The 27,622-nt window shown below is 42.3% G+C and overlaps 1 protein-coding gene across 1 annotated transcript in view; it reads right to left on the bottom strand.

Moving 5' to 3' along the window:
- ZNF804A (zinc finger protein 804A) overlaps nt 1-27,622 on the bottom strand; it is a 190,555-nt gene that overhangs the window by 29,461 nt on the left and 133,472 nt on the right. Inside the window, exon 2 of the mRNA XM_083406233.1 lies at nt 15,654-15,797. Within this exon, the coding sequence (XP_083262359.1) occupies nt 15,654-15,797 (144 nt within the window). The remainder of the gene's footprint in view (nt 1-15,653; nt 15,798-27,622) is intronic.

Genomic DNA, 27,622 nt, shown 5'->3' with positions numbered 1-27,622 from the left:
TTTGACTCACCTTTTTCTTTTTATATGTGATCATTGTATACGGCATTGCATTCTCAGTTCTCTCCTGGTTTCGCCCTCCCCTCTGTATTCTCATTTTGATTTCTGGTTTTTGTTTTTATTGGTTACATTCTTTAGTCTTACTGCATTTTGTATGTGCTTATGTCAGTAACCATTCTGTATGAAGAATGATCATAATAATAAAGTTGTTTATTATTATTGTTATTATTAAAAAAATGAAACAAAACCTGGGAAGGAGGGCCACTTGAAATGAGCCAGAAAAAAGTATCATTATAAACAAACAATCATATTTCCTCCAGCTACTTCAAAGTTTTCATCTTTTGGCCAAGGGTTGGACTAGACATAACACTAAACCAGAGGTAGCCAATGTAGCATCCTTCAGATGATGTTGGACTACAACTCATCCCATGCTCTTTAGGACTGATGGGGGTTAAAGTCCAACAATATCTGGAGAACACTATGTTGGCTACCCTAGTGCTAAACACACCTTTATCAATAATAGCAAGAAATAGAGGGAGTTTTCATGGAACCATGGCATGTTGGGAGTATAATCCTTGTGAAAATCCTGCCTTCCCAGCACGCTGCTATTATCTCTGGAAGTAAAGCTCTGCATTGCACTAAGGTGGTACAAATCAGAGGGTGGAGTCTTTCACCAGAACAGAGGTAGGAAAATATTTCAAACTACATTCCCTTATGGAACCTGTAGTGAAATGGGAATGCACCATCCCATGCCCTCCTGTCATCCAGCCCCTCACTTCCACTGGCACCAGAGCATCCCCCTCTCACCAAACTCAGCAAGAACCAGGGTGTTCTGCAAGGCATTGCCGCTTGTCTTTCCTACCCCAGGGGCAGGAAAGATAAGCAGCAACACTGCACTCCAGAACGCCTCCTTGTTGCCAGTGAGAGAAGGGTGTTCCGGTGGCGGCAGAAGTGGTGGGGCAGGCTGGGCGCCTCCTCTTGCACTTCCATCCTCATGGGTGGGCTGCCTCTGGATCTTTGTGCACATGCTAGATTTTGGCCATGCAGTAGTAGCCAGAGGGTTCTACAGACACTCATTCAGCTCTCCGTCCATAGAGGCAAGAGGCAAGAGGCTTTGTCATAGTGCAAGGACACATCCCAGCCATAGAAAAATACCTGGGGGCAGGGTAGAATAGGACTAGAGAATTTTATGGCCTGGGGAGACCAGGGGCCTGTGAATTCCAAGAGAAGAAGAAGAAGAGTTTGGATTTGATATCCCGCTTTATCACTACCTGAAGGAGTCTCAAAGCGGCTAACAGTCTCCTTTCCCTTCCTCCCCCACAACAAACACTCTGTGAGGTGAGTGGGGCTGAGAGACTTCAAAGAAGTGTGACTAGCCCAACGTCACCCAGCAGCTGCATGTGGAGGAGCGGATACGCGAACCCGGTTCCCCAGATTACGAGACTACCACTCTTAACCACTACACCACACTGGCCAAATAGAAATGCTCCAGAGGTTCTCCATCCTAGTCTGACGTTCTCCATCCTTGCACTACAATGCTGCCCCCAAATACATGGGCATTTGATAAGATTTGACCGACTGAAGATGGGTTGGGTTCTGCCTTTAAGCTACGTGTAAAGCAGTCCTGAGTCATATTTGCTCACAGAAGAGGAATGGCAACACCCAGAACAGAGGTATGACACTCTGAAGTGGCCAACTCTTAAAAGCTGACAAGGGCTGTCAAGGTGTCAGAATGAGAGAAAAGCCTGCACAATTAAGCTAACTCATAATGCATTCTCTTGAGAGGAAAAATGTGACGAATTTGTTTGGGGGCAATTGTGTTTAATAAATAGATGTGTCACTTGCTGCATAGTTACTTTCTAAAGCACCCCATTAAAGCATACTAAAGGCCAAAACCTCTCATACCCCCTGTCACATTAAGCAACATGCAGCCATTACTTCATATTTCAGGCAATTTTATTGTCTGTGATAGCACTTAGAATGGGGGAATGAAATGGGTTTCTCAGCAGTGCACTGCACAGTTTTCATTGCAGACATCATCAGAGCCGCCTGCTCACAAAGACAACCATTATTTTATATTTCTACTGTTTCTCCTACAAAACACACGCACACAATACAAAATTGATCCAAATTGCTGACTTCAAAATCTGTTCACTTTGTAACAGTAGGAGCAGCAGTTTTCTTCCCACTCGAAATGGTCCAGATCTTTTCTCCCTTACCATGTCATCTTTGCCTTAAACTCCTTCCATCGTTTGTATGTGTTCAGTAAATTATTAACACAAAGCACATGTGAGTTTAGTCATCCTGAGAACATAATGCCATATAACAGATACAAGCCTTATGCTACACTGTGGCCAAAGGAATTGTATGATCTCGATATCTGATTTGAAAATACAGGAAACTTTAAGTGAGCTTACTAATAAAGTTTGTTCTTGCATCCTAAACGAAGAAGTCCATCTTACTCTACTGCTCAGGTAAGAATGTAAGCTAACAAAAAACACTAATCTGTGACTTTCAAAGGCATTTCCCCCCCTTTTTGTTTTGTTTTTAAGAATGTGCAAAATCTCTTTGATAAATGTTGCTAGACTTATTATTATTATTTAATAAATTTCTATACCACCCTTCATCCAAGGATCACATGACAGTTGAAATTCTTCAGACTTCCCCTTAGATCTTAAGTTGTTTTGCCCAGGCAGGATCTGTCAGGCTTACGACTCCAATTTTGCCTTACGCGGAATTCAGTGGCACTCAAGAGAGATCCAAATAAATCACAGGCAACTTCTGCTAGTCTTATCAGAACTCATTCAGCCTCCCTCAAAACTCCATGGATAGATTTTGGGAACACAAATTAGACTCTAAATTGGCCCACACTTTCACTTCAAGTGAAAGTCTAATCACATTCCTGTGGCACATCAAATTCCAGGTGTGATTTGCAAGGAAGCTTGTTGAATCATGGAGGCAAAATTGGAAGAGAAAAAAAATCATAATCAAGAGAATGGTATGACCCACAAATGGAAAGCTTCTTCTCTGGGTTTGCAAGTTCTGAGCTAGCCCCAGAGCCTATCGGCAGCTCTCTCTACCCCTTTGTATGAATGGAAGAAGAAGAAGAAACTGGGACGTCAACAACCAGTGATCATAAACACATCCACGTCTCTACAATATTGTACCTTATAATGGATTTTAACTACATACTGCTTTAGGAATGAGACTTGGCTAAAACACACAGTATAAAAAAAGGGTTGTATCTAAGTCATATTCAGAGTAGACCCACTGAAATCAATGGGTGGAATCTAAAGTTGTATGAGTGAGCTTCCAGTTCTACAATAGCACTTCGCCTTCCTCTTCTCTCTCCTGAAGCCCACACCCACAAATCAGTTCGAGAGGGTCACAGAACCCTCTGGAGCAGTTTATGAAGGTGCACAGGATGTTGAAGGAGGTAAAGTCCCATTGCGCTAGTAGAAATCCATTTCATTTACTCACAGGCCTCACTGGCCACAACCACCAAAGTCCATTGACTTAAATTAGTCTACGCTTAGTAAGACTTTGCGGGGGGATGGAGCTCATCTTCTGGCTCTTTGTTGTTATGATATTTGTCACATGTTCTAGACCTGACTACCCTCTCCCTGGAAAAGTGAGCTTCAGGATTAACCCTGGCTTAAAACATGCCGATGTATGGAAAATTTATGCCAACCGTGAAAAAAGTCTGGTGAAAAAAGAGTAAACATTGCTATTCTCGCTATTGCTCTGTGATGCTGTTTTATTGTTTTAATGAAATGATTGTTGTTTTCAATTGCTGCTTTTGATTTTAGCTGCTCCATTAGAGTTGAAGAGAGGGGTAGACATGCTTGCAAATCAACCCATCAATCAATAGCTTTGCTTCTGATTCTTCAGCAAATTTTACCATCGTATTTCCATCTCTGGAACTGCAGGGGCAGTACTTCTGTTTTTGAAATGCAAATCCTAACAAGGGCCTTCAGTTGATGAGAAAAGCACCATGGGAGATTTATGCATTCTCACAAAGAGTATAGTGCAGGCTTCCTCAACCTTGGCCCTTCAGATGTTTTGAGACTACAATTCTCATCATCCATGACCACTGGTCCCGCTAGCTAGGGATCATGGGAGTTGTAGGCCAAAAACATCTGGAGAGCTGAGGCTGAGGAAGCCTGGTATAGTGTCTGCTCTTATTTATGTTCCCTGAACCACAATTACAAGTGGTTCACTAATTCACCTAATCTGGTGTGAACAGATTCACCTAATCCATTGTCTCTTTGTGCATTTGGAGTTCGCATATCCATTGAAGTGAATGAGGGAAAGCATTGTACGGAGCGGAGTGCTTGCATACGTAGAAAGCTTCTGTGTCTGCGCTGAATCACTTGATCGGGCTGCAAGTATGTTGTTTGTAATTCATAGGCAACACCAAGCATTACTCAAAAAGAAGGACTAATAGCTAATCGCTTTTAAAATAGGAGCTGGAAATTGTTCAGGCTAATTTCCTTCATTCCACTGCTTCTCATGTCAATACATCCTGTGGGATTGCAGCGGTCGACAGTGCTGGCTTATATTTGCAATACCAACATTTCAGAAGAGCCGTTTGCCAGCATACGCTCAGAGATGACTCAGGCTGGCCGTTGCACAGCCGCTGGGCATTTTAATGTAGCAGCATTAATCATTAATGACCTGGAATTAATATTATTATTTATTATTCATTATTTGTAATGCAGAGGTGCCTAGGAGGCCCGGTCAGATCTAATTGAGGCTGAGAGAACAAAGGGATGGTGTAACACAGAGGCAGAAGAAAGGCAAAGATAATAGAGGCAGGAAGCTATGTCAGCTTCTATTATTCATGTGCAAAGAGGTTGCAGGACTCCGTACAGGATTTCTCGCAGGCCGAAGTGTAAGTAGAAAGTTCAAGCTTCTACATTCCAAAGGAATCAAAATTCAGAGCCCACTGCTGCAACCCCCAAGCTGTATTTTTCTCGATAAGGAGTTTGAAGATTCTTGGTAATGGCTGTGGTCCTCAAGCAGCCTTGTGAATTTCAATCAGAACTCAGCAGGCACAGAACGTATGCTTAGTGCTCTGGCCCAGCCCTTGGGATTGTGTCATCCTAATATAATAGTGTCTAAAACATAATCAGATTATTCAGCATGAGGGACAAAGGCAAAAGACACGAGGCAAATGTATATGGGATGCATTATTAATAATGCAACTGCAAACCAGCAACAGGCATCACATGGTCTATGCCTTCTAGGGATGTAAGAAGGCAGTTATCTCCATTCCAACGTGTATTCATCGCAATCAGAGCTGCTTCTGTTCTGCTGCACTTTGGCTTCCACATAAATCTAGATGATTTCTCTCCTTGTCAGCTCTCACTGAATGAAATGCAATTCATTACAGTGGTACCTCTGGTTACAGACGCTTCAGGTTACAGACTCCGCTAACCCAGAAATAGTACCTCGGGTTAAGAACTTTGCTTCAGGATGAGAACAGAAATTGTGCTCCGGTGGCACAGCAGCAGTGGGAGGCCCCATTAGCTAAAGTGGTACCTCAGGTTAAGAACAGTTTCAGGTTAAAAACGGACCTCCAGAATGAATTAAGTTCTTAACCCGCGGTACCACTGTATGTCATTAATTACATTATTTCAAGGCGAAGAAAACATCAGAAAAATGAGGCAAGGCAATGCCATTATTTACATATCTTTTGTGGATGAAAAACAGCAGCTACAAAGAACACTAATTATATCTGTTTACCTGATTTCCGTTCCTGACCTCAAACCAACGTGCAAGCTGCAGAAATTTCTGCTCCCATGTCCACTTAGAGCAGAATTCCCTGCCACCCCTAATGCCTGCCTCCCCTAGCAGTGTGGGTACCACTTCTAAGCAGAAACCTTACATCCTATTGTCATCCTTGTTGGGCAACATGGATGAAATTAGGCACAGTCTGTCCTCTGCTTCACCTGAACAAGACCCTGTATAAGAGTTGAGGAAGCTAATGGCAACCATGCTCTTCAAGCCTCTGAGGAACACATGGTTTGCCATTGCCCAAGAGAGGTCCTTTCTCCATGCCCTCACACTGGCCAGTCTTGGCGCATCAGTTGGATGAATGCTCCCTTCACCACTATACTGTTTCAGGATGTTCACCTTGAGATGGACCAGGAAGATCGATGAGACCCAATGTCAAGTTCCACTCATTTAAGAATGTACCTAAATGTTTGGGCCTGCCACTGTATCTCAACATAAACTATCTCACAATATTTTTATGAGGGTGTGGGGAATGCAGACTGAGGGACCGACCTTATCGTTGTGCTCCTCAGAAGGAGGATGGGTGGCTGGGAAAGAAATAATAAATGAATGTAGGTTTCACAATACTCAAAGAGACCAATGCAGCTACTCTGTAAAATAATACCCAAATAGAAATGCTTAAAACATAGGTCCAGGATAGAATGGCTGAAAGAAAAAGGAGCGAATCCAATACAGCACTAAGAAGAATGTTCTGTCAGCAGAGGTTTCTGCTTGTGCAACAGAATGTTCCCCCTCCTCTACCCATGTCATCCCAAATCTGTCATAGAGGTTGTCCCCAACCTTCTGGAGTAGATTTGGAGAGTGTGTGGAGTACGCGTGGGAGAAGGAAAGAGGGGAAGTCTCATTCTGCAAGCAGAAATCCATACACTGACAGGACTCATCATTAGAGGATCACCCACAGTCGTGAACCATTGTGCTGTGAGATCCCCAAATTTGCACGAGAGACTTGAATGATTAATCAGGAACACAGAACAACCTGAATGCCTCTGAGCCAAAGTATCTTTATTGGTGCATTTCAGGACCAAGCATCTAATCTTGGGCTTTGTGTCTGGTGAAGAACTTGCTCCTAGGCTCACATCACATATTCTTGATGGAAAAATATCTGTAACTAAATATATCTCTGTGTTTCTTCTTATAAGAATAAACCCATTTATTCAACAGAGCACCTGGATTTAGATATTCTGCAATAAAACACTGATGCTGAAAAAGGCAGTGATGCACAACAGAGCCTCCAAGAGGGCATCCTTTTACTCCAGTCACTTGCAACGTAATGGATGCCCCTTATTTCCACTTGTTCCACTTCCAGGGAAGATAATGGATGTCTCTTATTTGAGATACCACACCTCTAAGAGTCCCTTGCTTTTTGAAATATTGATCCACCTGCTCTAATTCAGGGTCACAATTGATAACTGTCTCTTTGCAAAAGCACAGGCTTCTTGCAGTACGTTGGAGCTGAAATTTCAGAGGTGAAACAAAATCAATGCATTACCTCCCTGCACTTCTGCAGCAATTCCAGCTGCCAGATCAAAGTTTCATTGGGCCAAAGTATTCAGTTTTGGTACTGGGTGGTGGTGGTGGTGAGTGGAACAAAAATACCACTGGTGGTTGGATTAATCTTGGTGGAAAAACACTGAAGAACTTTTGGATCGGAGTGAGTGGGCTGACATTAAAAGATGAGGTGGCTGAGGTTTCTTCTATTTTCTTTCTTTCTTTCTTTCTTTCTTTCTTTCTTTCTTTCTTTCTTTCCTTTTAATTGGGGAAAAAAACCCCACCAAACTTTGCTGCTTCAGCTACCTAGGGTAGTCGAATGACATTCTGTTTGAAATTTGTGACCCATTAACCAACGAAGTGGCATTACATCATGATGTAGCATTCTTCCTTATGTATTAGGAAAGCAAATGGGGAGTTGACTCATCTAATCCAAACTTCTTGGACCAATGTGCAGATAGGACCATTCTTTGATTTTCCCTGCCTGCTGGAAGTTGCTGTCATCAATTGCTTTCTTTTCTTTTTCAGTGTATGATGTCATATGGTGTCACTGAATACCATCAAAGGCTTTCCCATGAGCTCCAAATCCTGTCTCTCAAAAGCTGTAATTCAGTTCAATCTCATTTACTCCTGTGCAGCTGATTTGTTTTAAAAAATGCCTCCTTCAGTCCACTGTCTCAACAATTACTGTGTCTTCACCACCATTATCATGGGTTTCCTTTCAGACTTAGTGTTCTAGTCACATTTTCTGGATTTCAGCAGAGTTGTAAGTTAAGTGGAATTTCTGTTTCTTCACCTTCTTCAAGGTCTAGCGCTGTCCTGTCGCTTTGGCAATCTTACCTTACTCAAGGGAATGCAAATGTCAGCAGTTTTAAGACGGTGTGGAGGGGAAAGCTAAAGAAGCCTCTTGATGCAGCTCTATTCCTCCCCCTTGTGATTGGCACGATTTATGTAGGTAATAAACAGGCAGAAAATGACAGCAGGTTGCATGATTGTAATTTCAGCAATTAATGCTGACAATGCTGTGTTGAAACAAAATCACGAAACAAACAGTACTGCGTTTAAAATGGACAGTAAAAGCAGTAGGACTTGAGGCTATTTATTGTCTAGGTTTTCAGACCATTGTAAGAAGAGTCCGGCTAGAGCAGGCCAAAGATCCATCGAGTCCAGCATCTTGTTTTAACACAAGCAAGGGGAAGCCCACAAGCTACACCTGGGTACAACAGAACTCTCCCACCTTGCGATTCGCAGCCACTGGCTTTCAGACAGTAGAGGTCAAACATAACCACTGTAGCTAGAAGTTGTTGATAGTCTTAATCTTCAAGTATTTGTCAAATTCTCTTTTTAAGCCAACCCCCACAACTTGCAGGAGGGCATTCCTTGGTTTGTGCCCTATGTCAAGAAGCATTTTCCTTTGCATGTCCTGATACTAACTTTTGGCTCCATTGGATAGCTCTGGATTCTGGTAATATAAGAAAGGGAGAAAAACATTTCTCTGCCCACTTTCTCCAAGCAGGCACAATCTTATGTACTTTTATTTTGTCCCCTTTGAGCTTTTAAATTTAGAAACATGGTGAACAAACACCATAACCTTTCCACGTAGGAGACTAACTCCATCCCTTTAATCATTTTGGTTGCCCTTTTCTGAACCTTTTCCAGATCTACAATATTCATTTTTTTTAGATGAGTTAACCAGTACGTCACACAGTATTCCAAAAGTGGAGCACCATCATAGATTTGTATAATAGCATTGTAAAATAGCCATGGGAAGATAGGAATCAACTTTAAAAGGGGAGTTAGATATTTTATAAGCAAGGTACCAGTATTTTTATTGTTTATAATCTGATGTTTTACCTGTGAGAGACAGAAAATTATCTCATACCAAAAAAAAGTTACTTAATTATGCTTCTGTCAGGGCTTCAGAAAATGTCATGAGTAGCAACTGCTTTGGGGGAATGGGATGGACTGTGTTATAAGGCTTAAACAAAACTTGAGGAAACTTAGTAGATGGATTTTGCCAAGCTGTCTTAGTTAGATAGCATGTTGGCTGGCTAGAATGTTGTCTACCCATCAGAAATGGTGCCAGTTGCCTACATATTGTATTATTGACTGAGCGTTGGAATTGCACAGCATCCTTCTAAAATTAATTTATAATGCAGAGGCAAATGATAACAACAAGCTTTTTGCAAAGATCCTGGTCATTTCTATCCAAGGAAAACCAGAAGAACCTGTTTTCCATGTAGTCACAGTGAGCAGAGAAAGATGAGGAGGGAAACCACTGTCTGATATTTTATGCAAGAAAAGTTATTTCCATAGTATCAACAACACAATTAGTTCCTCATTCTGATTAGGGAGAAGCTTTTCCACTGATGTGGTCTTGTGGAACAAGAGAAACTGAGCTAAGTTTCAAGAGATGACAGCAAACTTTTTGTCAAGGAACTCCCAAATGCCATCAAATTAGCTGCCTGACTGCGCACGAGGACAAAAGAGACATAAAAGAAGAGATATCTTGATTTGCTAACAGATTTAACAATAATACTCCGTACTTCCCTAGGTGTTTGGAATGCTCCACATTGATGAGCTCTGGTGTTAGCCAGCAATTTTCTGACAAAGATGGGGCAGCCTTTACCAACTGACTGTTGCAACTAATTGTTTGAAATAATGAGATGCCATTTAGGAAAAGCAATCAATAGCAGAATGATGCCAATTAACTTCTAAGAACTAAGGTCATGATAACAGGGGGAAAGCTGGTACCAGAGATGTCCAGAAGACTCTTTGTTCCAAAACTCCCCCAAAAGGTATAGAGGTGATGAATCCGTTCTTCCATTTAAGTCCAGAATTGATTTTTTTGTTTTATTTATTTGAAAATAATAGATGCCACATCCTAAAGTCATGTTCTTAGGGCAGTTCCAAACAGATTAAAAATGCATGTAGTAATTTAAGAAAACATACAAAAACATCACCCTTTTTTTAAAAAAAAAACCCAAAATATATAGAAGGAAGAGATTAAAAGGCCTAGGGAAATAAGATATTTTTTACCGGCCACCAAATCCAAATAGCATTTCAAATAATATTCCTCAACCCCCACCCAAAGTTTTATTGATTGGTGGTGAAGAGTCATCCCACAACAGTTCACTAAACATGTCTGATAAGGACATATCAGTGGATGTACTAGGAAAGGAAGCGAGGAAGGTAGGAAGGAAGGACAATCCCTTTGAGGTTTGGTAATCTAAAAAAAGCTACACTTCCAAAACTGTCACAGTGGCAGATTCCCGTGACACAACAGTTATGTAAAAACTGATATAAGAAAGAACTACTGTTACAAAGGGACAGAATACCCAACAGGTCAAATGACGTAAGTAGAATAAAAAAACTGCTTGCCCACATTTTTGAAAAGTACAATATCAGCAGAAGCGAGGAAACCACAACAATAATGTTATTGCCAAGAAAAGCCTTCATGAACAAGCCAGGCCTCCACAATTTGTGCCCCACTCAGTGGCGTAGCGTGGGTTGTCAGCACCCGGGGCAAGGCAAGTAATTTGTGCCCCCTAACCCGGGGCAAGGCAAGTAATTTGCGCCCCCTAACCTGGGGCAAGGCAAGTAATTTGCGCCCCCCCCCGCTGCACTGTCCCTCCCCCAGATAGTCCCTCGCTCTCTCTCCGCACCGCACCGCACCGCACGCCTGGCACCCTCCCCTCCACAGTGGGCGGCGACCCGGCGGCTGGGATCAGATTTGCACAGCCAGCACTGCAGTGAGAGACAGTGAGTGAGCCAGGTAGGGGCAGAGAGCTGCGAGTGCGAGCGCGCCCCCCAGATGTTGCGCCCGGTGCGGCCGGCCCCCCCTGCACCCCCCACGCTACGCCACTGGCCCCACTAGCTATATTTAGCATCCAGAAATTTCCACACAGAAGCATTTTGCTTGCCAATTTCAACACTGCTTCTACCCTCAGCACCCATTTTGAGCCAAAATACAACATTCTGGTGCTCTTCCCCTAGGTTGCAAGGTACCTCGCCATTGAGGTGGGTGTGTCCAGTCAAATTTAGCTGCTCAAGCCATTCTTGCTCCTCTGATTTTTTAAAACTGCAATCTTTATTTATGATTGCATCACACGCCCAGCTTGAAATAATGGGCTTCTAGCATGCAAAGATGCTCTGCTGCTTGAAGAAAGATGATTGTGGTCAAAATTACGAGGAAGTTCTTTGCTTTGCACGATCTGTTGTCTCTCAATATGGTTTACAACACACCAGTTTATAGGCTGAGGTAGTCCATGTGGTGCTATCCAGATGCTCTTGAACTAGAACTCCCATCATCCATGGCTATTAGCCATGCTTAGAGAGTAGTTGTAGTCTGTGATATCTGGAGGGCAGCACATCGGCTATCTAAGTTAAATGTTATAACCTATGTCTTCCTTATTCACCTTTTTTTTTAACTTGTAATGCAACCTTTGGGACACTCCAGTGCTGCATTATAAGAAATATTCCACTATGACCTCCATAAGAGCTGGAAGAAACATTTTCTCCTGCTCACAGTTGGGTTTTATTTAATCCAAGCCCCTTAGTTTCTTGCTATTTATTCCATTTTGTCAAACATTTATACAGGATGCTAACAGGTAAAATAAGGTATAGTCGTTTTTCCTCCCTTAAATATTCTGTTTATCTGTCTCCAGCAAGATGTTCAGTTCTCCACACTTCTATGTGAATCATAAACCACTTAAGGGCTGAGAGATAAATTTGTGTGCTAACAGATTCATGTTTACTTCTGCTTCAAATTAAAAAATGGAAAGGGAAGGGGAGAACACAGAACACTGGAATACAAAAACAGTACTAGAGGAAATTAAATAGAATGAAAATGCCCCCCTTTATTGACCCATTCACATGCAGTAAAAATGGGGGGGGGGCATTTTGGTGAACCGGGGGTGGATGAGCAAAAGTTACCATAATTTACAGGGAGAGCCTTGCTGTTTGAAAGCACAGCTTCTTATTTTTCTTATAAAGTAAAGACGTCCAAATTGTGGACCTGATCCTTCAGACACATGTAGCCTTCTAGCCTGCATGGCTACTGTTTGGGTATGATGGGAACAATGGAAGCATCACAGGTACTCCACTCCTGCTTTAGTGAAAATGCAGTCCCATCCAAAAGAGGTTTAACCATTCACTATTCATCATCCTCACTTTTCAACTGAAGTGTCATGGGTTTGAACTCTCAGCTCAGATCTTGTGATCCCATTAGAGGACAATGTGTCAAACATTATTATGAGCTAGACTTAAAACACCCCAACCCAAAACATTTAACTATGTGCACTCAGAATTCCCAGGTAAGTGTCCTTAGAATTGCATCCTGTAGCAATTGGAAGAAACCAATTTTAGTGTACAGTGGTACCTCGGGTTAAGTACTTAATTCGTTCTAGAGGTCCGTTCTTAACCTGAAAATGTTCTTAACCTGAAGCACCACTTTAGCTAATGGGGCCTCCTGCTGCTGCTGCGCCGCCGGAGCACGATTTCTGTTCTTATCCTGAAGCAAAGTTCTTAACCTGAAGCACTATTTCTGGGTTAGCGGAGTCTGTAACCTGAAGCATATGTAGCCTGAAGCGTATATCACCCAAGATACTACTGCATTGTTATGTGCCACCCCAATCTCCGAGGGGTGTGAGATTCCAAGGGTACCAGGCATGCTTATCAGGGTTCATGTTTTCTTTTGGAACAATGAGGCACAGCGGGGACTGTGGTGTCTTTATGATATATGGTTTATTAATGCATATTTACAGCCTGAATCTAGATTGAGAGAGTTCAGAGCATTCAGATTCCAATAGGGTTTCTTGCTTCTCACATAGGCACAGCAGGCTGGGGTCTCAGAACAGAGAAATCAGCCATGCTCTCTGTCTCTTTAGGTTATCACAGTCAGCTATCACATGGTGCCCCTGACCCCCATTTCTTCTTCCTTGTTGCCGCTAACAGACTGAAAAGGATCCCCCCCCCCCAGTCTACATCACCCAAACTGAAATCATAAACCCCTAAACCCACTTAGAAGAAAGGGCTCCATCCCTCCCATTGCTGTCTGGCACTGAGTGTCCTGATGACTCATCTTTTGATTACTCATCAGTCTTTGTCCCCCTAATAACCCACACTCAACTAGCAATCACTAGACTGGCCTGGTTTGTTAGCATAAACTTAATTCAGGGGTTCAGTGCTTGGCATAGTTTAACTCTCCAAACCTTGATTAATTTCTAACTTTTATTGGATCCAGGAATTTAGGGTGTCTCACACCTCACAAACTCATAAGTCACCTTCTTTTTTGCCTGGTTTTGTCATTGCACAACTTAAAAGCTTGCATACAAATAAGACACAAACATCTAAAAAAGAATACCTTAACTATTTTATACGTCTTATATTCTCCGATCTTGGGGTCAACATGACAACAGCTGTCTATACAAGGCAAGCATGTACATTCAGGCCATCCGCAATTACTGTGGATGTAATTGATAAGAAATCAAATCAGGAGAGCACCGAGGATGTAATCACTCATATGGAGCCTTGCAAGCTTTAATCAGCAGATTAATCCATTAACGCTTTAGTTGATTAATTGGTTAGGAGTCCAATATTAATCAGTGAAGGCAAATTTTAATTGATGGGGCTGAGAGTGAAAGAAACCCTTGCTAATCTTCTGAAGCTATTTTGGTGCATCAGAAACAGGGAATAAAATATTAAAGAAGGAACCATTAGTAGTCATGCTTGTTTATTAAATTGTGAGTTTTCACACATCCTTCAGAATCTCAAAGACGCCAGTACTGGAAAGTTTTATAATAGAGAAATAAATTTTAATTACGGTAATTAATTTTACGATTTCCATCCCAACTTTTAGCAACATTTTAAAGTGCCTAATAATATAGGGAGGAAAACAGTGCAGTTGTGTACATGTTTACTCAAAGGTAGGTCTGGCTGATTTCCAAGGGGCTGACCCCCAGGTAGGCAAATATAAGATAGTAGCCAAACACAATAAAATATAATAAAACAGCAGAACACCAACAAGTGATTAGATAACGTCAAAAGGTGTTGTCCCACACTTTCCAATGAATTCCCCTGTCACTTTCCTTATCTCAAAAAGTCAGATCTTTTGCAAGAAGCAGGCTCGTTGATCAAGACTCTATGGTCACATCCACACAATACATATAAAACACTATTAAACCATTTTAAACAGTCGTGACTCCCCCCCCCCCTGCAAATCTGGAGACCTGCAGTTTGTTAAGGGGTCAAGAGACCCCTATTCCCCTCACATGGCTACAATTCCCAGAGTTCCTTGCAAAGCGGAATTGAAGGGGTCTCTGTTTACCACTCTCAGCACCTTTAACAAATGACACTTCCCAGGATTCCTTGTGGGAAGCCATGACTGTTGAAGGTGGTGCCACAGTGCTTTAAATATATGGTGCAAATGCGTCCTATAATTCTGCAGCCTGAATTTGTGATTCGAGGACCCGATCCCCGCTTGGGGAATAAAGACACGTGGACACAGAATGTAAAGTTAATGGTTATGGTAAAGGCCACAACTTTATTGATTACAGCATGTGAGAAGGTATTGGCTTAGGCATTGGACCACTGAACATTAGACTCCACCCACTCGTAGAGGGGTGAGTCTGAGGAGGGGTTAACCACCAGTAGGGGAAGCCTGTTGATGCTAATCCAACTATAGGCTCTCTTCCTGATGTCACCGAGGGTCGTGCCATGGCCCCCCACCACACAGGCATCAGCCAGGATCCACGACCGCCGGATTCCTTTAGCGGAATACCCAAAATTGTCGGGGAAGGCGATGGCCACACCTTGCCCCCCAAAACACCAACAACACATTCCAATGCCTAACCGCCACCCGAGCCAAAAGGCTCGCCGCCAATACCCTCACAGCTGCAACCAATCCCTAAGACTATTGGATATGTTAGCCAGCCATAGGTTGTTTCCCCGATCTGAAAGATGACTCAAAGAAAATGTGTGTGCAGTGGTGGGGATGGCTGGCGCAGCTGCGTTGGAGCAGCAAGCCACGCCCCACCGAGCTTCCCTATTGGGTGCCCAACTGGGGAGGGGCGTGGCGCCAGCCCTGGAGTTGAAGCAGGGGGCGGAGCGCCCCCTGCATGCTGCGGGAATCGTCTCCCGCTCACAACCCCTCCCCTCCTGGGAGAAGGAAAGGCTTTGCTGGTATGTGATAGAATCCAACCCCGAATAGTGACAGACTGTTAGTACCCTCTTTCTTCAAAATGGTGTGCACTTGTTATAACCACAGGCCTTTCATTTTCAACTAGGGTTTCAAGCACAAAACAGCAGGGGGGGGCAAATACCTTTGCTATTTACATCATTTTGGCAGTCATGAAAATGCAGGCACTTACCTGTTTGTGAGCGTGGTCATAGGAGTTGATGTGATTGTCAAACTCTTGATGCTTATAGTATTGTTTATCACAAAGTTCACAATAGAAGTTGGCTTTAAGGTCTTCCAGAGCCTTGGCAATTGTATTCTCCTTTTCAGCATAATCCTGTAGAGAGGAAGAGTAAGGATTCTTAGTTGTTATTCCAACATTACAAATATGAGGGATGGGTTGCTGGTTTTTCGTACTGGGTAAGTTAATCAAATTTGTCAACCTGTAACTAAAAGCTTGCTCTTACTTGCTTTATCAGCAGAGGAGCATAACATTTTTGCACACTCCAATTTGCACTTCCAACTGACAGCTACCTCTAGGGCTAAGGAAACATGTCTTTTAATCTTATGGAAAAGGAAATAAATAAAATGAATATTTATCTTGCTTACGGCTATGTAAATGTTAATTTCTATCTGTGGTGGGGGGACGACGACAACGACACACACATTAGTGTGGTCAAAACCTTCAGAGCATAAATACATTTCAGCAGAACACATATGGAAATTAAGACAGTCATTTAATTTGGTTACAGGGCTGTTTTCAGTAAACAGTAATAAACAAATTGCTGCTTGAATATTAGGAATAAAAACGGGGAAGGGAATAAATATGTAGGAGGATGATTCTACAACTGAATAATTATTTATTTTCAGGCTACAACTGAATAATTATTTATTTTCAGGCTACAACTGAATAATTATTTATTTTCGGGCTACAACTGAATAATTATTTATTTTCAGGCTACAACTGAATAATTATTTATTTTTTAAAATGGCCATAGTTTGGGGATAGGCAATCTGTTGTCGGTGAACTACAACTCCCTTCAACCCTAACATGTCGGCTGCGGCTGATGGGAGTTGGAATCCAACAATATCTAGAGGGTCAAAAGTGCCCCCATCCCTGGCACAGGCCATGCTTTTTGCTGGGGTTGAATCAGCCAGTGATGAAAGAAAGACTGCCACTTACTGTGGCCTCAGTAGCATATACAGTATAAAGCAGGAGTCAGCAAACTTTTTCAGCACGGGGCCAGTCCACTGCCCCTCAGACCTTGTAAGGGGCCAGACTAGATTTTTTTGGGGGGTAATGAACAAATTCCTATGCCCCACAAATAACCCAGAGATGCATTTTAAAGAAAAACACACATTCTACTCATGTAAAAACACCAGGCAGGCTCCACAAATAACCCAGAGATGCATTTTAAATAAAAGGACACATTCTATTCATGTAAAAACACGCTGATTCCTGGACTGTCCGTGGGTTGGATTTAGAAGGCGATTGGGTCAGATCCGGCCCCTGGGCCTTAGTTTGCCTACCCATGATATAAAGTGCTCCTTGCCTCTCTCCCTTTACATGCCAGATTTAACTTTTCTGAATTTTTAGAGCTGTAAGGCAATGGGGATACACTCATTGGTTGGATGCAAATGCTGAGCAGCACCTGACTTATACTGAGACAGACCATTGGTCCATCAAGCTCAAAGCTGTCAATACTGATGGGCAGTGTGGCTCTCCAGGCTTTCAAGTAGCCCTTCCCACTGGCAATTGACAGTTCTTAGACAGGCTACTATGTATCGATCTATTAAGTCCCCATTTTCTTCCCATCTCAAAGGACCCTCACAGCCCTCTCTTTGCATAGCTAGCCTAAATCCTGAATAAATGTGAGGATTCCTACTCAAGCAAAACCTCTGAGGAATGTTGAGGATTCCTTAAGACTAGCAGGGCATCTTAGGGGGGAATTTTCTGCATCCTCTGGCCAATTTTGCCTAAATTGAAATTCAGAGTGCATCTCAGGTGTGAGATGTGAGGAGCTACACAGGAAACCTAAAGCATTTTGATAAGGCTGTTGAAATCTCTAGAAACTGTTCTCCATATTTCTCAGTGACGAGTGGCTGTTTTTATCTTTCTTCTGGCATAAAGTGTAGGAGGGGTCATGGCTCTGCATGCAGGAAGTCTCAGATTCAGTCCCTGGAACCTCTTCTTGAAACCTCTTCGATCCATCAGACAGGATGGAAGGACCTTGAATGGAGTTCCAAGAGAGCTGCTATCAGACAGAGAAGACAAGAATGGGCTCCATGGACAAAAACTGACCTAGTAGGTGATAATTTCATCTGTTCCTAAATACTTATTTTCAGTGCTGAACATTGCCATCTCCCACAAACAGTGATCGCTGCCTTCTGCAATGTGTTTTGTAATAATTTCCCCATTTTCTTCTCAGGCAACTGTAGACACACACACCTAAATGCACACCATAACTGTGCAGCTGGAAAATTGTCTTGAAGCAAAACCTGAAACTGATGTATGTCAATGGAAAAACCAGTCCGATCATTTTAAGGTGAAGAGTTTGGATTTGATATCCCGCTTTATCACTACCCGAAGGAGTCTCAAAGCAGCTAACATTCTCCTTTCCCTTCCTCCCCCACAACAAACACTCTGTGAGGTGAGTGGGGCTGAGAGACTTCAAAGAAGTGTGACTGGCCCAAGGTCACCCAGCAGCTGCATGTGGAGGAGCGGAGACGCGAACCCAGTTCCCTAGATTACGAGTCTATCGCTCTAAACCACTACACCACACTGGCTCTCAAGGTGCCACTAAATCCTGCCATGCTTGTGATGGAATGGCTGCTTTACTACAGTCTTCTGTGTGTTCTACATGAGTTAAGTATTTGCTACTGCAAAATGACTTTTTAAAAAAAGGGAAAAAGGAGTCCCATAAAATCGCTTGATTAAGTTTTTAAATGTTAGGCAAGCAGTTTTGCATGGAGATATGGTTATTATTTATTATTTATGATGCTCTTCTGGTACTTTAAAATGGAAGAGCTAAATCAAAGGGATAATATTATTGCATATGAGCGTGCAAATACCAGATGATATCAACGAGCTCTTGCAGACCTTTCCTTGCTCTTATCATTTCACAGAATATGACCAGGATTTTGCAAAACACATTATTATTATTTACTAAGCATATTTGGCTTATGGATGAATAAAATTGGGCATTCTGGTGTCTTCTGGTTTAATGTAAGTTACCTTAAACTGGGGGAGAACAATACAGTTAGTCTAAAATTAACCTCAGCAGGTTCATGAGACAGTCTACTGGTTATGACTTGCAGAGGATTTGTACTACATTGTGATAAAGAAGCAGCATTGTTGACTGTGGTATTAATGGAACCTCCTGGGTGTCCTCAATGATATCAGCAACAGCAGATAAAACACTCAAAAAGACAGCTTGCCCACCACAACTGATCTTTCTCCGTATTGTGTAGCCTCGGGTTGCAGGTGTTTGGGGACATACAAATAGGATCTGCAAAATGTTGCACTGTGGTGGGTTCCTGTTCAGAGTTTCAGCCAGCTCACCAACCATTCCCATTTCCAGAATACTGCATTCCACTCCATTCCACTCCATTCTCTCCCTCCCCACACATACAGACAGGTTTCACTTTCCTCTGCTGTCAGTCAGCTAGCATTCCATGCCAGCTGAGCATGCTTAGATATCAATCAGCTGTGGGGAATCACAATCAGTTGTGTACAGCTGGAAGTCCTTGCACAGGGCTTCTGCTGACAGGGCTCGTTAGGCGAATCCTAATGAATTCTGTGGGTTTCTGTGAACCAAGTGGATCCTCCCGCTTGTCTGTGGGTTGTGGCATTTTAGTTACACAAGGATCCACGCTCCGAGAATGAGCTCGCCATTGGTTTCCAAACAGGAATATTTCTCAGTCCTTGGAAATGTCATTTTTAGAACCTGGGGTCTTCCACAAGTAAAGCATATGGTCTATCACTGAGCTACAGCTCTCTCCCAAACAGAGGGACAGAATGTGACTATGCAAAGTCTGTGCATGGGGCCAGTCCTATTAGGAGGACGCGGGTGGCGCTGCGGGTAAAAGCCTCAGCGCCTAGGGCTTGCCGATCGAAAGGTTGGCGGTTCGAATCCCCGCGGCGGGGTGCGCTCCCGTTGTTCGGTCCCAGCGCCTGCCAACCTAGCAGTTCGAAAGCACTTCCGGGTGCAAGTAGATAAATAGGGACCGCTTACTAGCGGGAAGGTAAATGGCGTTTCCGTGTGCGGCTCTGGCTCGCCAGAGCAGCGATGTCATGCTGGCCACATGACTTGGAAGTGTCTCCGGATAGCGCTGGCCCCCGGCCTATAGAGTGAGATGTGCGCACAACCCTAGAGTCTGTCAAGACTGGCCCGTACGAGCAGGAGTACCTTTACCTTTAGAGTGCATGGGCTTTTAGCTCCAGAACCCCTGGAAACCACTGCCTTAATGCCATGTCCAAATGGCCATTTGAGGAAATGTTTGTAGACCAAATCAACTCTGTTATATATTCGCATCCTATTGGTCATGTTCCAGCCAGCCAAACCTAAGCATTTGGAACTACCATTTATTTAAATGACAGAATTATGCACAAATATAACTGTCACATTCAAATGAGAGAGACTTAGCTTTGGAAGAATTATGGGCACTTTAATTTTTATATTTTTTTGTGAATCGGTATCTTACTTCCCCAAATTATATCTTTTCGCCACCTACTCCCCCAATTTGTGCCTATTTAAAGAAGCCACATTTCCCCTTGGCTTCTTCTTTTTCACTTTAATTAGTATTTTCTACAAGTGAAATGAAAAAAAATGGCAATCATGACAGAGCTTGTCAAACATTATTATGTATACTTAAGTCATTTATTTTTCATTCCCCCTGAGATTCATTACAATCTACAAACTGATTTCCTTTCAAATACATATCTTTTAAGCTGGTTTGTTTTTTTTTAAAAAAAAAATTAAATACAAATCAGTGGCTGCAGAAAGTGCATCTTACTTATTCGTCCTGTTGAGATGTTCCAGAAATGTACCCTGAATGAAAGTAAATACCTATTATGAATAAAACACTTTAGAATTTAAAATTATATGTATTCAAACAGATGCTGGTTGAAATCCAAAGAGAAGGCTTGGTGATTCTCCACCCCCTTCTGTAGAGATGTTTCTCTAAAACCCATTGCTCTACCTCAGTTTCCATTTGACAATAGCTCTCCAATCTATTAAGCCTTTTAATGGAAATTTACCATCTTTCTTCTGTCCTGTTATTTCCCTAGGAAATCTCACCACTAGTCCTGCTTTATGCATGATGAAGTTATATGCTATAAGTACTTAAAGATCAAGTCACCGAAAAGATGCCTCCCAATCGAGCAGGTCTCAAATAATTGTACAGAGACTTGCTTCTATCTGCTGCTTTGCCTTCTTTTCTTTCTTGTTTCTCCCAAGCACAAGAGGGAAGTTCAAAAACACACTTCAAGAAGCATATTTTAGTTTATTGCCCATGAGTCCCAACATCCTTCCTCCCTTGTTGTGAAGAATACGTTTTCTTTCAAATAAATTTGGTTATTCTGTGGAGAACAAGTTCAAGATGAATTTTAAGTTCATCGATTACTCCAAAAAGTCCCTCAGGTGCAAACGAGGCCTTCCATGGGCACACCAGCATGAGTCTAGTGCACGTGTACATGTTTTTTTGCATACAGCATCGTCTTCTGTTTCTCCTGGAGAGAACTTTGGACTCTCCTCACAGTCAGGTGCAGAGGGAGGCTGTTTTAGGGTTCTCACAAAACTCAGCTGGGCATACAAGAGTTCTCAAGTGTCCAGTCATAATGACTCTCAGCCAATCCACACATCCAAACACAGGCCCTAAGCTCCAATACCAAAAACCGAACTGATGCATGAAATGTACTTGAGAAATTTTACTAGTCTTTTCTCAACACTTTTGGCTTGTGACAAAAACTCTCAGATGGGAAAGTTACACAAGTTACAAACACACACACACACACACACACACACAAACACAACACTTTTCAACTGCTGAATTCCAGTTTAGGTGAAATCTCCCCCATCTCTGTTCACTCCATGTCCCATCCTTGTACATACTTTAGAGGCTTATGGAATTCCCATGAGACTTTGTCCTCCTCCTGACTAGACTTCTGAAGTATTTTTGGCCTAGGTAGTGACTTTTCAGATTTGGCTGCAAGAGCTGAACTCTGCCAGATACTCCTGATAATATATTTGACAGTAAATAACTTAGTTATATCAAATACCCTAATTGTTTTCTATGGTTGTGAAAAAATGTTATGTTTCTAGGGTTGCCATATTTGAAAAATATTTTGGCTCCACCTACTGTTGTCTTCCATGCTTTCCATCCTACCAGCCACCACTGACAGCTTCACATATCCCTACTGTAATAAAACATTGATCCTGCAAGTGTTGCTCTCTGGGCGTAAAAATACAATAATAACATGTAACATAGCTAGCAATTTGCTGCCTTTCATGACACTCAGTATCAGCTGTCTGAGGCAGCTGGCTCCCTTTCCTCAATGATAGGGCTGGCCCTAACTGTTTTTATTTTCCTAGGTTCCCTAAAATGTGGAGAGGCAAACCGATGCTTTGCATCAAGCCAATTTTGTGACTTATAAAATGTGTTTCTCCTTTTTTATTTGTATTTATGGCTATACTGAATAAACAGTTTTTATTTCTCAAAATCTCAGACTGCTTTTACAATCTGTGTACTGAGTTTTACAAGGATTTTTATATCTGACTGGAAAAGCAGCGCATTCGGGGAGGGATAGCTAGTGAAACTTTTTAGCCATTGAGACCACCGAAGGCTTCAATCTAATGAACTCCCCCCCCCCCACAGTCTGACAGCCAGATTACTTCCTAAAGGCAGTTCCTTAGTAGCGAGCTGTGACTTCACAAGATCTGAAGCAAACGTGTTAATGATTTAATCTATGAAGCGGCTGAATCTGTGAAAATGTTAAAAGTTCTCTCCAAAGGTCACTTTATCGAAAACACTGAGGGCTGATATACACACAACTACGTGATGACTTGGTGAGATGGGTTGAGCTTTCAAATGTGGATAATGCTTGTAGATGCATGAGTACAAGGACATGTTTAGGATTCTACATGGTTTTGTACAAAGAATGCTTCCATCCAAATTCCTCCCCCATGCCAGAATTGTATGCCCAATAAAGGAATTATAGCTTGCCATTTTTTAGACCAGGATTACCTTTGCCCACATTACTTTTTCCGTCCCTGCTGACAAAGTCAGTATATGAATTATGATTGCCAAAGGAACTAGTGCCCTGATATCACCCACGGTGGTCAGGAATGTGAGTGAGGGTTATAGAGATTGCCTGAGGTCGCCATTGAGAGGTGCTGCTTCCTTATGATGAACTCCTATTTCCAGGTGATTGCATGTGAATCAAAACAGTCACATGGTGAGATCCCACCCCCCAACCTGATTGGTTCCTTGCCAGGGTGGCGGGTCCCAAGGTCCCATGGAATTAATCATGCCCATGTGGTCAATTCCCCAGTGGTGTGGGATTATAATACAGAGAAGCATCTTAAAGTGCCCTTCTCTCTGTGTATATCTGGTGTGTAAAAATGGCCAAGTGTGAAGAAAGGGAAAATGGCCAGAGGGATTTCATTTTTCAGTGGGATCCTAACACCCCACTGAAAAGTTTGTGCTCCTCTTTAAAGTCTCTGACAACCAAATTGACATGCACAGAAGCTGGTCTGAGCTTGACTCACCACTGTTCAGCCCACGTAATTGGCAGATCACAACATGGCTGAAATTCAATTTCAGTGCAAGCCAGTCTTGAATGGCAGCCATCCCACAGTGGAGTTCTAGGATTTTAGTTGCAATATTTATCTTGCAAGATACATCTGAAATCTCAAAGTGCCCTTTGAATAGTTTCACACAAAGCAAGAAGGAATCGATTTAATTTGGTCTAAAATTATCACTGTTTCCATGGGCAGCTCCTTAATTAAAATAGCATTTTCTTGACTGCCTACTGATCATATTCCTGTTGGCTTTTTTTTCATCATGGCAGATATGAAAAACATGCTCACCCTGAGCATTTCGTGTTAGCACTCTGACTCAGCAGTTTATCCCATGGCGTCTTTAATTTGTTACAAACTAAATCTTCTTACGAACAACAGCAAGAACTAAAGGTCAGACAGAAAATCAATGCTGACATCTCTGGCTGCCCTGCAGAACCTTGCTTCTTCACTGGCTTAATTCTTTTTCAATGCTTGATTCCTTTAGACTCCAAGCCCTCATCAGTCCCAGCAAGAATGGCCAATGGTCAAGGATGATGACAGCTGTAGCCCAGCAAAAACTAGAGGGCCACAGGTTGACCACCCTGCTATAAAAGGTGTCTAATCTGCACGTCCACAATTTTGTAGGAAAAATACACTCTTCCTTTAGTGAACCATGAAGAAGTTTCAAAAAACGAAAACAAGAACCACCATCATCACCATCATCATTATTATTGATATTTAATAGGTATAATTCAAGACAATATAGTGATCCGTCAGAGCCACCTTGAGAAATTGCATGAAAGAGACATTTAAAAACAAAACAGGAAAACAGCTTCCTCTTTTAGAGCTTCCCTTAGGATTCCTTAGAAACCTCTCCTCCACCCCATAGTGTAGGAACCTAAACATCTGCCTAAACATTGTGCTAGATGCAGTCAAGCCACCTCTCGGGTGGACACTATTGTCATTATAAGAGAACAAGAGAGGCATTCATGGTGAGTTCCAGCACCACGTTATATCATAGACCAGCCAAATATTACAGCACTTGCCCTAGGGTTAGCAATTTCAAAAACTCTTAGCCTTTCCTACCTCACAGGGTTGTTGTGAGGATCAAATGGGGGAGGAGGAGGAGAACCACATACACTACCTTGAGCTTCTTGGAAGATAAAGGTGCTATATAAATGTAAGAAATTACATGACAGGAAGCAGGAGTTTCAGCTGCTGATACAGTCAACCAGTTCCTCCTGTGTTGTGTCTAGTGCTTTACCATGGCACCACCTGAGCATCCTTGAGGTTGCTTGAGGTAGACCTGGCTTGTGTGGAGTCATCTGGTCTTCACAGAGAGCCCTACCAATGCTCCTTCTACCACCTCTGACTATCATGATATGGGCAAAGCCAGCATTCCTGTTTATAGTACAATATTGCAGAGAAGAACGTGTCAGTATTCAGGTGATTGTTGTCACCACCCTTTATTGGGGGTTAAAGCTTTGCTTTTATTTTAAATGGCACCTTGTAGTACAAAATTTACCAAATATGAGTCTTTCATTGCTGACCTTTCATGTTCAATCTTAAAGATAATGAGAATGGTGCACTAAAATAGAGATTCATTTACCTTTCAGGAAGCTTTCCTGCAACATTTTCTCTCCCAAATTGGTTAAATATTTGCAAGCAGGCACATTCTGCCTTTTCCAATAAACAAAACACTTCCCTCCCCTGGCAATTTCATTTCTGGTTCTAATCAATTTGTTTATGGTACCATAACTGCCGCCATAACCCACCCCCTAAGGACACACACACAGAAAGAGGACAAGGCGGGGCGCAATAATTATTCTTACACAGTACAGTTAAAGCGCAGGCTGTGAAAGAGCGTACACACTAAATTAAAATTAGAGACAGGAAGGTATTAGGGCAAGGAGATGTAAATTGTTTTAATGTGCATCTAAGTAGCTGTTAGAAGCTAAAAATCATTTCCCACAAAACTGTCTGTGGTCGTATTGTAAGACCTGAAAAGCGACTTACCAAAAAAGGTGATTTTTTTTTAAGGGCTGAAATAAAACAGTCTTCTCTTAAGTTAAAATATATTCTTCTAAATCTCTCTTTAAGCATCCCCTAGCCTTGTTCAGGAAAGATGTGTGGAGAGCTAGCTCCACCTCATATTTCCTCATCACTCCATACAAGTTGGAGGGCAGCTGTCTGAAGCAAGCAGTCTTCTGTACGCATAGATCACCATGAAGCTGCCTGCTTCAGAAGATGGTCCTCCAACATATGGAAGATGATTGAACATGCAATGAGGGGTGGAGCTAGCACACTTATTCCTCCACCTTGGGTTTATTGAAATTCTTAAAGAGTGCCTAAAGAGATCTTAAATCCACGCAAGTATTATTTGTCCACTTGTCCTCTTAAATCAATGTGCAGAAGGTGTTGCTACCTATTACTCAAAGGTGCACCAGTATAATCCCTCTAGAATGTGGGAGGGCAACACGTTTATGAGCTAGAAGTGGTTGCTCCAATAGGTGCAAACTTAGGGACCAAGATACCGTCAGCTGCTGTAAATACAGAGAGATGTCAAACTGAAGGCTATGTCCCACTGCCAGTATGTTGTAAGCTTAATATTATGTATGGCCAGCACTAGCCAACAACACATCTTCAGGCAGATTCATTAAATTATTCATTGCCAAGCCACAGTGTAGCTTTAAGGGGTGCAGTCTGTACAATAGAAGATATTCTGTCAAGTCACCAGAGTCCAAAAAGGAAGCAAATTTAAGAGCCAGTCCGACAAAGTCTTTTTGGTACCCACCCAATTCTGTCCAAGAATTTACAAATTCAACCAGGCACCAACCATTGAGTTCTGCCTCTGTCAAGCCCCTTCCCTCAAGGCTGAGATAAGCAGTCTAGAACACTTAATTTCAGTGTAAAATAAAATTTTGAGCTCTGCTATGGAATTCTAAAGTAATTTCCCTTTTGCCCAAACAGATAGAAATCGTCTATTTTTCAAAAATTTCATGAGGCTAAGAGAAGAAAGCTGCTCTGCTGTGGTCAAGAATTTCCCTCTCTCTTAGGAAATAAAAACTTAACTCTTTGAAACATGACTGATCAGGCCTGAAAACTGACATTTAAAAGTGCCATACAGTGGTACCTTGGTTTGCAACCGTTTTGGATTACAACCGTTTTGGATTACAACCATGTCAAACCCTGAAGTGTGTGTCCCTTTTTTTGGATTACAACCCTTTTTTTTTTTTGGATTACAACCCATTTTTGGGGGAAGGCCCCATTGGTGAAACCTGTTTTGTTTTACAACTGGACCTCTGGAACGGATTATGGTTGTAAACCAAGGTATCCCTGTACTTGGAATTTTCCGTTCTGATTTGGGTGGAGTTGAGTGCCCTGTATCCTTTCACGTCATTATATTCTGCCTCATTAAGCACTCTGTTTTCTTAGCTGAATGGCTTTCACATTCACAAGATTGGCATTGCAAAGCAGAGTTTGAGTCTAAGATACAGAGTCGCTTTAGCGAGTTCACCCAGTCTCTTTATGGACTATCAATGAGTACTAAATTGTTTCCATCGGTGTAGCAATTCATCACTTCCCTACAGATTTTTGTCTTAATGTTGTTCCTCTGTGGAACCAGCAGCCTACCAAGAGGAACTGCTGACAATAACAAACACACATAGCAAGACTTTAATAATGGAGGTGCTCTCTACATCTTTTTTTTGAATGGTTTCTGCGCACATGGTGAATTTTAAGTGGCCAGTCAGCTGAGTTATCAGCTTACTTACAGGAATCCTTTGAGCCCCAGACTACATCTTTATAATGTTCATGTTTTCAAGTTGCATAGTCAATATTCTGATATTATTATTAATAATTATAATAATAATAATTATAAATAATAAATTAAACCAATTGACTTGGTGTGTACTGGTGGAAAATTACTGAAGGTGCACTCATGTACACACAGAGAACTAAAAGAAAGCAATCGACCTGAATGGTTTTCAGAAGAGGCATCTCAATAACGTCATATTAAAATAAATCTTAAAGATGTACTTAAATGTACTTATCATAGGAAGCTGAAACTAAAACTTTGCAAAGCTTTGATACATAAAGGTAAAGGTAAAGGTACCCCTGCCCGTACGGGCCAGTCTTGACAGACTCTAGGGTTGTGCGCCCATCTCACTCAAGAGGCCAGGGGCCAGCGCTGTCCGAAGACACTTCCGGGTCACGTGGCCAGCGTGACATCACTGCTCTGGCGAGCCAGAGCCGCACACGGAAACGCCGTTTACCTTCCCGCTAGTAAGCGGTCCCTATTTATCTACTTGCACCCGGGAGTGCTTTCGAACTGCTAGGTTGGCAGGCGCTGGGACTGAACAACGGGAGCGCACCCCGCCGC

Source organism: Podarcis tiliguerta, assembly GCF_965153285.1.
Source record: "Podarcis tiliguerta genome assembly, chromosome: 1".
NCBI classification, from domain to species: Eukaryota; Metazoa; Chordata; class Lepidosauria; order Squamata; family Lacertidae; genus Podarcis; species Podarcis tiliguerta.
This window is presented reverse-complemented; position numbering and strand designations above follow the sequence as displayed.